The 14,096-nt window shown below is 46.7% G+C and overlaps 1 protein-coding gene across 2 annotated transcripts; it reads right to left on the bottom strand.

Moving 5' to 3' along the window:
• Positions 1-10,418: 10,418 nt before the first annotated feature.
• On the bottom strand, positions 10,419-11,767 carry ebpl (EBP like). 2 transcript variants are annotated; one of them, XM_082506780.1, is made up of 5 exons: positions 11,751-11,767; positions 11,418-11,594; positions 11,148-11,217; positions 10,840-10,978; positions 10,419-10,762 (listed from the first exon to the last, which is right to left on the bottom strand). In XM_082506780.1, the coding sequence occupies exons 2-5, from the start codon at positions 11,592-11,594 to the stop codon at positions 10,516-10,518; spliced, it is 633 nt and encodes a 210-aa protein (XP_082362906.1). In that variant the 5' UTR covers positions 11,751-11,767; the 3' UTR covers positions 10,419-10,515. The 2 variants fall into 2 exon arrangements, with proteins under 2 accessions (XP_082362906.1, XP_082362905.1); XM_082506779.1 differs by lacking the exon at positions 11,751-11,767 and having other exon boundaries at positions 11,418-11,744.
• Positions 11,768-14,096: the final 2,329 nt, after the last annotated feature.

Genomic DNA, 14,096 nt, shown 5'->3' with positions numbered 1-14,096 from the left:
CGCTTGTTTTTTGTTTTTTAAAAGGTTCCTTCATGTAATGATCTGCTAGAGGGTGTGGGGGGGCCACAGCCCCGTCCTCCAGGGCATGAAGCAGGTATGGAGGAGATCAAAACTCCAGACATCCAGAGGCCCCCAGAACACAAGAGACCAAGGAAGACCAACAGAGGGGCAGCCGCGCCACTGTCCCAGAAAGAGCTGAGGAGAGTCCCAGATGAGGGCTCACTCAGCAGCCGCGGAGCAGAAGCCAGGGGGAGTTGCAGTGACGCGCCCGTGAGCTCCGCCGGCAGCCAGCCGTGCCTGAGTGACCGAGCCCCAGGCCGAGAGGCCGGGGGCACCCCACCTCCGAAGTGGCCCGAGCGAGCCCCAGGCTCCAGGCCCCGATAAGCGGCCGCCAAGGAGTGAGCCGGTGTGTACCTGGACGCCCATCCCCGGACACAAAGAACCACCAACGCACCGACGTCTGAGGGAGTCCGCCACTGGCAGGGGAAGTGGTGGTAGGGGGAGATAGGCCTCCATACCTTGGAGGGCCTAAGATGTCCCCAGAGAGGTGGCGCCTGACACCCAACCTGACATATAGACACAGAAATACAGGCACACACATATACAAACATCCATTCCCACCCTCATGCTCTCATATACACTTACTCCACACTCAACCAACGTGGAGACAGACATAAAGAGACGCTGTACACACGATCACACTCCCCAAGCGTACTCTAAGCCCCGGGTCTAGGTACCCTTGCCCCTGGATGGGGGGGAACTGCACCCAGACCCAGGTGGTGTTACCCTTTTCCCTGCGGTGGGGGGAGGCAGACCGCCCCGACTCCGCAGCAGCAGGGAGGCCCCACACTCCAGACCGCAGTCGGACGGCCAACTCCTCCTCCTAGCCCCCCCGCTCCAGCAGGTCGCAGAGAATGGGGGTGAGAGAAGACTCCAAACCTCCCTCCACCTGCTCATTGTAGTGTTGATGCATGTGTGTTCTAAGGTGCATTTAAAACCCAGGAGGGCATGGAGCTACCTGCCAGAGAGCAGCAGGTAAGCGCATGGTCCCTCCTGCTGGCCCTCAATGTCTACGTGTATTTAACATTGAGAGGTGGGCAACGATGCCAGGGGTGAGGTGTACACCCTGATGGTACTTTGGATTCCGTGTATCGTGCCCACCCCCAAGATCCTATATGTATGTGTAATGAGAGTGTGAGTAATGTGAATGTCTAAGTTGTGGGATAAAATTGAGGCAGAGGTGACATACCCTACTCCAAGGTCCTGCATGTGTGGGTGGTTGTGGTGGAGCGGGAAGAGGGAGGCAGCTGGAGATGGGGAGGGAAGGAAGGGAGGGGCAAGTGACCCCTCCCTGGGGCCAGCTCCCCCGCTGACCCCAGTAGGCACCCCCATACTCCGCGACCCACCAGGGAAAGGGGGCCCAGGCCCATCCAGACCGGGGCCCAGCGCAGCAGCGCCTCCCGGCCCCACAGAGCCCAGGACAGTCCACCCAACCCCACCACAGAAAACTGCACCCACCCCACCATCCACTCTTCTTCCAGACTACATAAGACAATAAACACCCAGGCTGAGATCTTCCTCCACCTCTCCTGTATCTCCCCCTCCTGTAGAGAGAGCCCCTGAGGAGAGGAAAGCTCCTGCAAGATGTGACAATCTTCCCCACCAGTTGAAGAGCCCCCCAGGTGGCTCGATGCACCGGCGGCACCCTGCTCCAGGGCTGGGCCCCCATGCACCCACCCACCCACAACCCCAGCAACACACCAACCAGGACCCAAGCCCCCGAGGCCCGGCCCGGGCCCCAGCCCAGAGACGGAGCGCCCCCAGAACCTCACGCCCATCCCGGACCCACCCAGGGGCAGCCATGCTACGAGGTCAGTAATCCACGTCCGTCACCGCAGACCCTCCCCTAGCCCCGCTGCACGCAGCCGCGAGGAAACAAGTCACCTGAGAGCCAACAGAGCCCCTAACCGGACATGACCGCTACCCCGGGTTGAGCCCCCCAAGGAAAATGCCTCCGGGGAACCCCCCGACGCCCTAAGCCTGTCCCTACCCCCACACCAATCACAACAGTGAAGGCGGGACCAAACTATGACCCCCCACCCCCACTAGGTGATGGAGCTGATCAAAGGAGCCCAGAGCAATTGATCTGATGTGGTGGCAGAGGCTGTATCAAGACTAATGTAATCTAATAGATAATTTCTATATTGGTTAGAATTAAGATTATTTTTATTTTTCCAGTTCATGAGGACTGTTTTCTTGGCTATGCATAGGGCAGTGAAAACCATATGGGCGATATTCTTTTCTGAAGTGACATTATCTAAGCTGCCCAACAAACACACTAAGGGGGAAGTTGGAATGTTACATTTCAGACACTTTGATAAGTCTTCACATATCTCGCGCCAAAACTTCTGAACTGGTGGACAGAACCAAAGAGCGTGGATATAATTGTCCGGTGAATTGGTTTGGCAGTGTGAGCAGTTGTTGGTAGACGTAAAGCCCATCTTGAACATCCGATGACCTGTATAGTGCACTCTATGTAATATTTTGTATTGAATTAATTGAAGACTGGGATTTCTAATTAGATGAAAGGTTTTTAAGCAAATCTGAGACCAGAAGTTTAGGTCTAAGTTAACTGATAAATCCGCTTCCCATTTTGCAATAGGAAGTGATATTGATTCATCTGTTTTAGAAAGCATTCTGTATATTTTGGATAGTAATTTGGGGGTTTTAAGAGTAAGAAATTGAACCACACTTGGTGGTGTTTGTAGTTCAACTTGACCCGGTTTAAATTTCTTTTTTACTATAGATTTAATTTGTTGATATTCTAAAAATCTTTTCTTGTTGATCCCATATTGTGTAACTAGTCTGTCAAATGAAATAAATTCTGTTCCTTCTAGTATATGTTCTAAATATTTGATTCCTTTACCACTCCAATCTGAAAAGTTTATCATATTATTGTTTTGTAATATGTCAGGGTTGTTCCAGATAGGTGTACGTTTGCATGGGATTAATGAAGACGCTGTCAATTTTAGAAACTCCCACCATGCTGTCAGAGAAGCGCTGATGTTGATGCTTTTAAAGCATTCATGTCGTTGGATGTTTGAGCTGATAAATGGTAGGTCTGAGATCTCTAGATTATTGCAAAGTGCAAAGTGCTTATAGTTAATAGCTAATAGCTTATAGTTCTAAAATCACTCTGTTGTGAATTTGTTCGCTAGATTAACCGCTTGCATACGCACTATGTTGGAGGTTTGTTGCTAGCTAGTTAGCGATGCTACACACCTGTTACTCTAATAGTCTGTATTAATGAATGATTCAGCACTTGGTTTTTTTTTTTTAATTCATTTTTAAACAGCGATGAGATCATCTGACAGAGTCAGTAGCTTTTAAAGCCGTCCGTGTCACAGTCTGAGTGGCAGACCGTGGGGAAGGAGGACCCAAACGCTGGACTCTGTGCAGTGAACAGAGCGTTTATTTACAGTGCAGAAAATGACAAATCCCTGTGTGTTTCCTTGACTCCCTTGTTTCTCTTGACTGGAAAAATACCAGAGGCAGCCATCAAGACACACACTCTCGCCGTTATACGCTAGCTGATTTTAACTTACGCTAAGACACTGCCGTGGAGTCTTACACAACAATCCCCCATCAAGGAGCACTCAGCCACACTGTTAAATAGCTCCCCGACGAGGCTTGATCAGCTCCAGGTGTGTGTGATTCTCCTCTGCAAGTGTGGCCAGGCTCCTGGCTAACACACCCACCAGGCCAGAAGAACCGGTGCTCTGTCACACCCACACACACCCACCTATACACAAACACGTGGAAACAAAGGACAGCAGCACCAAAAATACACAGTCAATACTTATTCAAAAACCCTGGGTCCTTCAGACCCAGGCCCATGACACTCGGCCTTGTTGTGTTTTCAGTTCATACTCTTTTTGAAATGCACATGTTATCATTAATTATTTAAATGAATGACAAAAATGTAGTCAAAGAAAGTTTGAACAGAGAAATCTGTTTGATTTTGGAGCCACTCCTAGAATAATTTAAATAGGATCTGTAGATTTATTATAAATGATGTCTCGGGCCGTACTTTTACCACCCACCAGAGGGCCACAGCCCTGACTTTAAGAATCTCTGCTGTAACATTTACACAGGTGAAGTTCAGATGTTTGATTTCCTTACTAGGACGGCCTCAGAGCATCCTGCACTGGGTCTAACCTTAACCCCTTACTGTTTTTACTGTCTCTGAGCATCTGTCAGCACATTGTTTACTCTGGGATTAATAAAGTAAATATTAAATACACTGGTTCTTACATCTTATATCAGAGTGCTTAAACAGCCAGGGATTGAACCACCAACCTGTCGAGTAATAGATGACCGGTGCTACCTCTTGAGCTACAGCCACCCCGATAAAATGGCCTGATTCTAACTCCTGTCTCTGGAGCTCACACGAGCTCTGATGATAAATACTAAAGTTACTGTAATCTGATTACATATTTCCTCAATAACTGATGACTCCTTTTCTCTGACTCCTCCCCCTCAGGTGTCCACTGCGCTAGACCTCCCCAGCTACACAGACAGACTATGGGAGATTCAGGCCTGCAGCGCCTTGAAGGGACTCGGCCTCCAGCGGGCCTTCAACTCCGTCAACAAGATGATCAAGATGGGCTCGCTCTGCGGTAGAGTATCATTTCCTGTTCTTGCTCAAACACAGTGGTGTTTCTGAGTAGCTTATTTGCTTAGCAATTTAATTAACAACTTTTAAATACATTCGTTTTTCATAGTATAATCTTCACCTGCTTCATCCGAAGCACACTTTTTGTGTACTCACTACCTAATTAATAGCCAAAGTATTCACTCACTGTCTCTGTACTGTTTCGCTAGCTTAGCTTAGCTCGTAGCCGACTCGTTAGCACCGTGGCTGTATCCCAATTCAGGGTCTGCAGCCTTAAAGTACGCAGCCTCAACGATCCTCATGGGCCGCGTACTTAAAGACCGCTAAGGCCGGAAATGCGAAGCTTGTGAAATGGGACGGTCTAGCCTCCGTTGCGCTGCCCAGGTTGCCTAGCAACCATGATACTAACAGCTGGAAACGTGTCATACAGCTTTGTTTGACAGAAATGAAGGAGAACATATTTTGTTCATTTGTTTGTTTCTTTCTACATGAGCTTTGATCATTCTCTGTAGGATTAAGCTCAGCTATTGAACGGCGAATATTTTAAAGTAAAGGCTTTAAAACAAAGTTAGTACAAACGTCACCAATGTCACATAACTTTGCCGACATGTGGCCAACAGTAATGTTTTAATGTTCTTCGTTATTAAACATTTGCACATAAATAAGTGACATAATATTCAGTACTTACTTTTCACAGTTTCGCATTTCGAGCAGCCTTTGAATTGGGACAGCCTTCGGCGCGCCGCTGTGACGTAATCGGCCTTGAAATGCGTACTTTAAGGCTGCAGACCCTGAATTGGGATACAGCCCATGGCTACTTCACCTGTCCCTCCTGCACTTTCTTGCTCATTGTGTCAGATGTTTAGTTACTCCTCGGCCTCCTTTAGCAGTAATGATATCTGTAACAAATGTAGCATATTTGCAGCTCTGGAGGCCAGGATTACTGAATTGGAGACTCGGCTTCGCACCCTTCATTCACCCGTAGCTAGCCAGGCCCCTATAGCTGGTGCAGCTGAAGATAGCGTAGGCCCCGCTAGCTGTTCCCCGGCAGACCCCAAGCAGCTGGGGAAAGAGGGCGGCTGGGTGACGGTGAGGAGGAAGCATAGTCCTTTTCTTCTTTTTTTTGGTTTTCTTCTTTTTTTTGGGTTGTATGGAAGCCCCAAACGCAATTTCATTGTTCTTGACAATGACAATAAATAAATAAATACTAAATACTAAATACTAAACAGAAGCCCCAGGTACACCACCAACCCGTTCATGTGTCTAACCGTTTTTCCCCACTCGCCGACACACCTGCCGGGGGTCAAACTCTGGTAATTGGGGATTCTGTTCTCAGACATGTGAAGCTAGAGACACCGGCAACCATAGTCAATTGTCTTCCAGGGGCCAGAGCAGGCGACATTGAGGGAAATTTAAAACTGCTGGCTAAGGGTAAACGTAAATTCAGTAAAATCATAATTCACGTCGGCAGTAATGACACCCGGTTACGCCAGTCAGAGGTCACTAAAATCAATATTGAATCGGTGCGCAACTTTGCCAAAACAATGTGGGACTCTGTAGTTTTCTCTGGTCCCCTCCCCAATCAGACCAGGAGTGACATGTTTAGCTGCATGTTCTCCTTAAATTGCTGGCTGTCTGAGTGGTGTCCCAGAAACGATGTGGGCTTCATAGATAATTGGCAAACCTTCTGGAGGAAACCTGGTCTTTTTAGGAGAGACGGCATCCATCCCACTTTGAATGGAGCAGCTCTCATTTCTAGAAATATGGACAAATTTATTAAACCCCCCAAAAAATGACTATCCAGAGTTGGGACCAGGAAGCAGAGTTGCAGTCTTACACGCCTCTCTGCAGCTTCTCTCCTCCTGCTACCCCCCCAAAAACCCATCTCCATAAAGACTGTGTCAGCTCCCAAACAGACAAAAAACAAACTAAAAACCAGCAACAAACAACTTAAACATAAACAATTACAAAGAAAGAACAATACAGTATCCACATCTGAACCAAAGAGTAAAACAGTGAAATGTGGATTATTAAATATTAGGTCTCTCTCCTCCAAGTCTCTGTTAGTACATGACTTAATAATTGATCAACAAATTGATTTACTCTGCCTTACAGAAACCTGGTTGCAGCAGGATGATTATGTTAGTTTAAATGAATCAACACCCCCGAGTCATTCTAACTACCAGAAACCTCGAAGCACAGGCCGAGGGGGCGGTGTGGCAGCAATTTTTCACACCAGCCTATTAATTAATGAAAGACCAAGACAGACTTTTAATTCATTTGAAAGCCTGATGCTTAGCCTCGTCCACCCCAGCTGTGAAACTCAGAAACCAGTCATCTATCGTCCACCTGGGCCTTACACAGAGTTTCTGTCTGATTTCTCAGACTTTATATCTAATTTAGTTCTGAGCTCAGATAAAATAATTATTGTGGGTGATTTTAACATCCATGTAGATGCTAAAAATGACAGCCTCAACATGGCATTTAATCTGTTATTAGACTCAATTGGTTTCTCTCAAAATGTAAAAGAACCCACCCACCACTTTAATCACACTCTAGATCTTGTTTTAACATATGGCATAGAAACTGAACATTTAACAGTGTTTCCTGAAAACCCTCTCCTGTCTGATCATTTCCTGATAACATTTACATTTACAATAATTGATTACACAGCGGTGGAGAGTAGACTTTATCAAAGTAGATGTCTTTCTGAAAGCGCTGTAACTAAGTTTAAGAATATAGTCCACCCACTGTTATCATCTTCAATGCCCTGTACCAACACAGAGCAGAGCAGCTATCTGAACGCTACCCCAACAGAGGTCGATTATCTTGTTAATAATTTCACCTCCTCACTACGTACGACTCTGGATACTGTAGCTCCTGTGAAAACTAAGGTCTCTAATCTAAAGTCCTCTGCTTTCCTAACGATATGGTCAACAATCTGAAGGAGAGAATTCTTCAAATTGCAGAGGAATATCCAACTGTGACAAACATTGTTCTGCATACAGGGTCAAACGATGTGTCCAAACAACAGTCGGAGGTTCTGAAACAGGACTTTACTGGATTATTAAATACTGCAAACTCTCTGAATGCAGCTGTATTCATCAGTGGACCTGTACTGCCGATCAGAGGAGGAGACGAGAGATTCAGCAGGTTGTTTACACTGAATAAATGGCTTATATCAGCATGTGCTGACCACTCAGTGCATTTTATCAACAACTTTAATATTTTTTGGGAACGCAGGCATCTGTTTAAAGCAAATGGATTTAATTTTAACAAGTCAGGGGTGAAACTGTTCACCTCCAACTTGTTTTATTCCATACGTCATCCATCTGTGCTTGGTGCCAAGGCTGAGATAAACGAGGAGTTATCTCATAAAGAGGAACAAACAGTACTCCAAGAACAGACAAAGCCCAGCAGAAACCTTGAGGAGGAGCTCCATTTGCCCCCACCCGGGAAGAGCCTCAGAAAGGAGAGACATCTGAGGCAAGAAGAGGGGTCCCTATTTGCCTCCAACTCTCTCAACAACACCAACGACCAGGACCAGGGACCACGATCTTCCCCAGTCCCCCAAACCCCTGACAGGCCATCACCCCCATCACCCTCCTCCCCCTCCCTTTCTCCCTCCTCCCCACACCTGAAATTCACTGAGGAGATGATGGAGCGGATCAATGCTGGGCTCAGATCTACCCCCCGGCCCAATCCCTTTTTGTCCCCCATAAACCCCCCACCAGAGCGGCAAAAGGTTCGCCATCGAGCCCCACCCTCAACAGAGCAATCGAAGTCACATTGCTCAGCCTCGCCCCCCTTAGTTTCTCCTTACCACCTTCATGCTCTGTCTCCGAAGTCTGATGTGTGATGTGTGGAGGGTCCGGGCTGTGAGGATTATGGCAGTGGTGACTTTTCCCAGGAGAAGCTGGGACCCTGTTTACTAGAAGGTTTTAAAATCTCTGTACTTTTAGGTGACAGGAGACATGTGGCCTGGTCAAAACACAGAGAAATGCACTCTAAAAGATCTTTAAATATATTAAACATATCTTGTGTGCCACAGACTGCTCCCAAACACGAGGGGACAAGTAATACCTCTAAAACACTTAAGGTGGCTTTATTAAATGTTATATCTTTAGCTGGGAAAACATTTTTAATTAATGGTAAATGGCCTGTATTTATATAGCGCTTTACTAGTCCCTAAGGACCCCAAAGCGCTTTACATATCCAGTCATCCACCCATTCACACACACATTCACACACTGGTGATGGCAAGCTACATTGTAGCCACAGCCACCCTGGGGCGCACTGACAGAGGCGAGGCTGCCGGACACTGGCGCCACCGGGCCCTCTGACCACCACCAGTAGGCAATGGGTGAAGTGTCTTGCCCAAGGACACAACGACCGAGACTGTCCAAGCCGGGGCTCGAACCGGCAACCTTCCGATTACAAGGCAAACTCCCAACTCTTGAGCCACAATCACCCACAATTAATGATGTGTCAGTCTGTGTAACTCCGTGTCAGTCTGTTACCCTGCGTTCCACGGTGTCCTGTTCCTCGTCTGCGTCTCTCTGCTATTCATCATCCGTTGTCATATGCTCCCAGGTCTGTTATTTTTAGTTCTCCCAGTTTAGGTGTCTTTAGTTATTTGTTATGCCCCACTGTTTGTTTGCCACTACACCTCTGTAAATAAAGCCACCAGTATCTCATCCACTGCCTGCATCTTGGGTCCTCCTTCTAAATCCACACGGCTCGCCTCGGCAGCCGTGACAAGGAGTCCTGATAGGGACTAGAAAGAGAGAGCAGATTTCTCCTGTTTTGGCTTCCCTTCATTGGCTTCCTGTTAAATCCAGAATTGAATTCAAAATCCTGCTCCTCACATACAAGGTCTTAACTCATTCACTGCCAGCCATTGGCAGTGAATGAGTTAAACCCATTGACTCATGCACTGCAATTGACGGCTATAGACGTCAATGGCAGTGAATGAGTTAAATAATCAAGCCCCATCTTATCTTAATGACCCTGTAGTACCATATCACCCTATTAGAGCACTTCGCTCTCGCTCTGCAGGCCTACTTGTTGTTCCTAGAGTATTTAAAAGTAGAATGGGAGGCAGAGCCTTCAGTTTTCAGGCCCCTCTTCTGTGGAACCAGCTTCCAGTTTGGATTCAGGAGACAGACACTATCTCTACTTTCAAGATTAGGCTTCAAACTTTCCTTTTTGCTAAAGCATATAGTTAGGGCTGGACCAGGTGACCCTGAATCCTCCCTTAGTTATGCTGCAATAGACGTAGGCTGCCGGGGATTCCCATGATGCATTGAGTTTTTCCTTTCCAGTCACCTTTCTCACTCACTATGTATTAACAGACCTCTCTGCATTGAATCATATCTGTTATTAACCTCTGTCTCTCTTCCACAGCATGTCTTTTATCCTGTCTTCCTTCTCTCACCCCAACCGGTCGCAGCAGATGGCCCCGCCCCTCCCTGAGCCTGGTTCTGCCGGAGGTTTCTTCCTGTTAAAAGGGAGTTTTTCCTTCCCACTGTTGTCAAAGTGCTTGCTCATAGGGGGTCATATGATTGTTGGGTTTTTCTCTGTATCTATGAAGCGCCTTGAGGCGACTTATGTTGTGATTTGGCGCTATATAAATAAAATGAATTGAATTGAATTGAATTGAATTGAATTGAATGTGGTTAGATGTTCCAAAGCAATAATTTAAGCCACTGAAACTGTATCTATAATAAAATGTTTATTTTTCAAACGATTGATCGTGGTGATTGATTCTGACATCAGATGAATATTTAAATGATCCTCGGACTCGGCCCCATCAATCAGTTTAAACCATATCACTGACATCACTGTCTTTTAGCTGCTTTGCTTTGGTCCGCTCTGAGCACGTGCAGACTCCTTAGGCTGAACCAGGACTGGAGCAGCAGCAGGACTGGGACCAGGACCCAGACTCCATTAAATAAGACCAGGTAGACCCATAGGTAGAGCAAGGAGGATGTGTTCAGGTGAGGGCTGCCCATCAGCCAATCGGGACAGAAGGTCATCCAGCCGCCGTATAGCTCGCACACACTCAGAGCGATCTGCAGGAAGTGTCTGACAGATTGGTTCACCATTAACATCAGTACCAAGCAGTACCAGCAACACAGTAACTGCAGTACAGGAAGTGTTACCTGTAGTACTTGTCCTTCAGTACTGCGTGTATAAGCAGGAGAGCTAGCAGCGAGTCGAGGACGACGGTCAGGATCTCGATGGAGACGATCGTCGGATCAGAAACCAGCCAGCGACTGTCAGCTTTCCCGTACTCCTTCCCTACAGGTAAGACAGGTGAGAAGAAGTCAAACATCCCAAATGACGTACCAAATAGTGTGTTTTTACAGTATCTGTGAGTAAAAGTACTTCATTACTTTGTTCTCATACTGGACTTCAGATCAAACTAACACTGCCTGGAAATACTGCAGTGTATTTACAAAATACTCACAGAGCTCAGCCAGTGGCCCTTCAGAAGCCTCCACTGTCCCAACCAGAGACATGTAAACAAACGGACCCTCCTAAAAAAACAAAAATCAGAGACATGGAAACAAATGGATCTTCCTAAAAACCTTTAGGTTTAGAATAAAAAATAAACAAGAATAAACAAAAACTAAGTGTTTATGAAATGAGTCTAATTTTGAAGATGAGCTGAAACTTGAATAACGTTTTTTGTCATCATGATGAAGATGGGAATAACTAAGAATAAAGCACCGCCTACCAGCGTCAGATGGACAATGACATCATAAAAGAGCCACAACAAGATCCACCAGTTCTGTGTAGAGCTCCGCCCACAATACCTGCGTGTTAGCAGGACAGCTGCCAACAGCTGGCCACTGCATGCTAACAGAGACAAGACGGAGACCAGAGAGAGGCCAGGAGGCGCCGATGAGTCCATCTGCAACCACAGAAGAAAAAGGAAGAGAAGGAACAGCATATAGAAGAGGTACCAGTACTACAGACTGTACTTCAAATATGCCACAGTAAAATTATTTTAGGATTAGTGTAGTAATATTGCAGAAATGCTGTATGCAGTCGTTCTGTGTAGGCTCACCACTGCTCTGTGTGAAAATGGACGTCTCAGGCTCCGCCCCCTGGCATTCCCTATTGAACTGCTGTTTCTAAATCCCGCCCCACACTCTCCCATTCACTGGTGAGGAGAACACTCCACTCCCTGTTCCCGCCTCCTCCCTCACAAACGGCTGAGGTCAAAGGTCAGCAGCAGATGAACATCATGTTTATCTGAAGCTAAACGTTAACATTCATTCTGACCACAGAAGAAGAAAATGAGGAGCTCAGTGTTTAAAACAAGCAAACAAACAAACAGGGGAATAAAACCCAAATCTCATTAAAAAAATACAAACAGTACTTCAGCAGTTCTTTGGTACATCCAATTCAATTTTATTGATATAGCGCCAAATCACAACAACAGTCGCCTCAAGGCGCTTTATATTGTACAGTAGATAAAAGCCCAACAATCATATGAACCCCTATGCGCAGCGGTGGGTTTTTTCTGTTCTCAAACTGATCTCCCTGTTGGAGCGCAGTCTGGGGGGAGTTCTTTTTTTCCTCATTGTCTTTCCTGATGTTTTGTATTTTCAATTGTTCGGTTCTGGGTCGCTGTTCGTGCGGCTGACCTGCCAGCTACGTAGCCTGACCTGTCTCCCCAATATGATGTTTGTATATTGTATGTACGGTCGGCAAGGTCAGTATCTCAATTGCCCCTCGGGGATAAATAAAGTCTTCTGAATCTGAATCTGAATGAGCAAGCACTTTGGCAACAGTGGGAAGGAAAAACTCCCTTTTAGCAGGAAGAAACCTCCGGCAGAACCAGGCTCAGGGAGGGGCGGGGCCATCTGCTGCGATTGGTTGGGTTGAGAGAAGGAAAACAGAATAAAGACATGCTGTGGAAGAGAGACAGAGATTAATAACAAATATGATTCAATGCAGAGAGATCTATTAACAGACCTTCCCAAAGTGTGGGGCCCGCCCCCTAGGGGGGGCACAGAGCCATTGCAGGGGGAGCGCGGTATGAAAAGGGAAAAAAACACAAAGAACGCTTGGACACTGCTAGCACGGTGCGCCCACACAAACGCAAAGCAGGAGATGAAGCACCGCTGACTATGTTTCCAAACCAACTTCATTCTAAGCCAAAGACTAGAAAATATGGTGAAGCAAATCTTCCCTTTGTTTCACCTGCACAAGTGCCGAGGTAGGTCTCTGTGACAGAATTAGTTTCCCCTGCGTTGGGAGCAGCGCTGGGCTCTCCAAATTACGGACAAACAGTATCCCACATTCTTGATTTTTAGTTCACAAACACTTGTTGTAATGACTAACTACTCCTGACATTTTGGAGATGTTAGCTCTTTATACAGTAAAGTTACAGTGGGATACAAATAACATCAGGCTGATCCTGCCACAATTTGCCTGGTTCAAATCACTGACAAACAGTATCCCATCGTTGATTATGTTTTTAAACCCATTTTGCACAGAGAGGCATTTTTTGAAAAATGTAAAGTAATAATGTAAACAGAATTGGTCCTAGAACTGAACCCTGTGGAACTCCATAATTGGCCTTAGTGTGTGAAGAGGACTCTTCATTTACATGCACAAACTGGAGTCTATTAGATAGATGTGATACAAACCACTGCAGCACAGTACCTGTAATACCTACAGCATGTTCTAATCGCTCTAATAGGATATTAAAAAAAATCCAAGATGGCGGCAGTCAATTGTTGTCTGCCGCCATGAAGAGGAGGTAGACTTCCACCGTAACCTCCGTGCGGATCTGTGATATTTTGCTCGGCTAAAAGTTATCAAGGCTGACGAAAGCTTGGTTTTGCATTTGCTGGATATTGATCTGAAAACTCTTTTCTTGCTGCGTCACGACTGACTTTTTAGCTAACGTAAGCTAAAGTGGCAGTGTCTGTTTTTGTTTTTGACGCTGTCGCCGGTACGAGATTCCGGAATGGCACCACTTACCTCAACATCCAGCTGTGAAAGCTGCATCAACCTGAGCCAAAAAGTGATCGAGCTGGAACAATGGATATCCACGCTATACCAAATCCAGGGGGCTGAATGCGAACTTGACACGATCCTCCTTGGCAAAGCTCAAACCACCGCTACTAGCGCTGAGCTAGCCGACACAGTGCACCATCCAGCTGCTGTGTCCCAAGATCCCGCCAACAGTCAACACAGGCTCTCAACTTGCGTCGCTGGTGCTTCTGCCAAGGACGAGAACTCCTGGTTTCAGCTAGGGGCCAGACCCAAGGCTCTGGTCAGCTCTACTCCACTCCAACCAGCGCCATGGACCATGGTTGAGACGCGTGGTGGCTGCAGAGGGGGCAGGAGGATCTGTCTCTCGCACCCTCACCCCTCCGGTGCGGTAGTATTGGAGAAT

The sequence above is a fragment of the Aulonocara stuartgranti genome (genome assembly GCF_965226115.1).
Source record: "Aulonocara stuartgranti genome assembly, chromosome: 15".
Classification (NCBI taxonomy): domain Eukaryota; kingdom Metazoa; phylum Chordata; class Actinopteri; order Cichliformes; family Cichlidae; genus Aulonocara; species Aulonocara stuartgranti.
Note: the sequence above shows the minus strand (reverse complement) of the source record. Positions and strands in the feature narration are given on the sequence as shown.

Excerpts from the sequence above, each read along its gene's own strand:
- ebpl (XM_082506779.1), bottom strand. The coding sequence starts at position 11,633 with ATGCTGTTCCTTCTCTTCCTTTTTCTTCTGTGGTTGCAGATGGACTCA. Across the intron at positions 10,979-11,147 it reads AGGGCCACTGGCTGAGCTCT|GGAAGGAGTACGGGAAAGCT; the intron begins GTGAGTATTTTG and ends TCTTACCTGTAG. Across the intron at positions 10,763-10,839 it reads CTGAAGGACAAGTACTACAG|ACACTTCCTGCAGATCGCTC; the intron begins GTAACACTTCCT and ends CCAATCTGTCAG.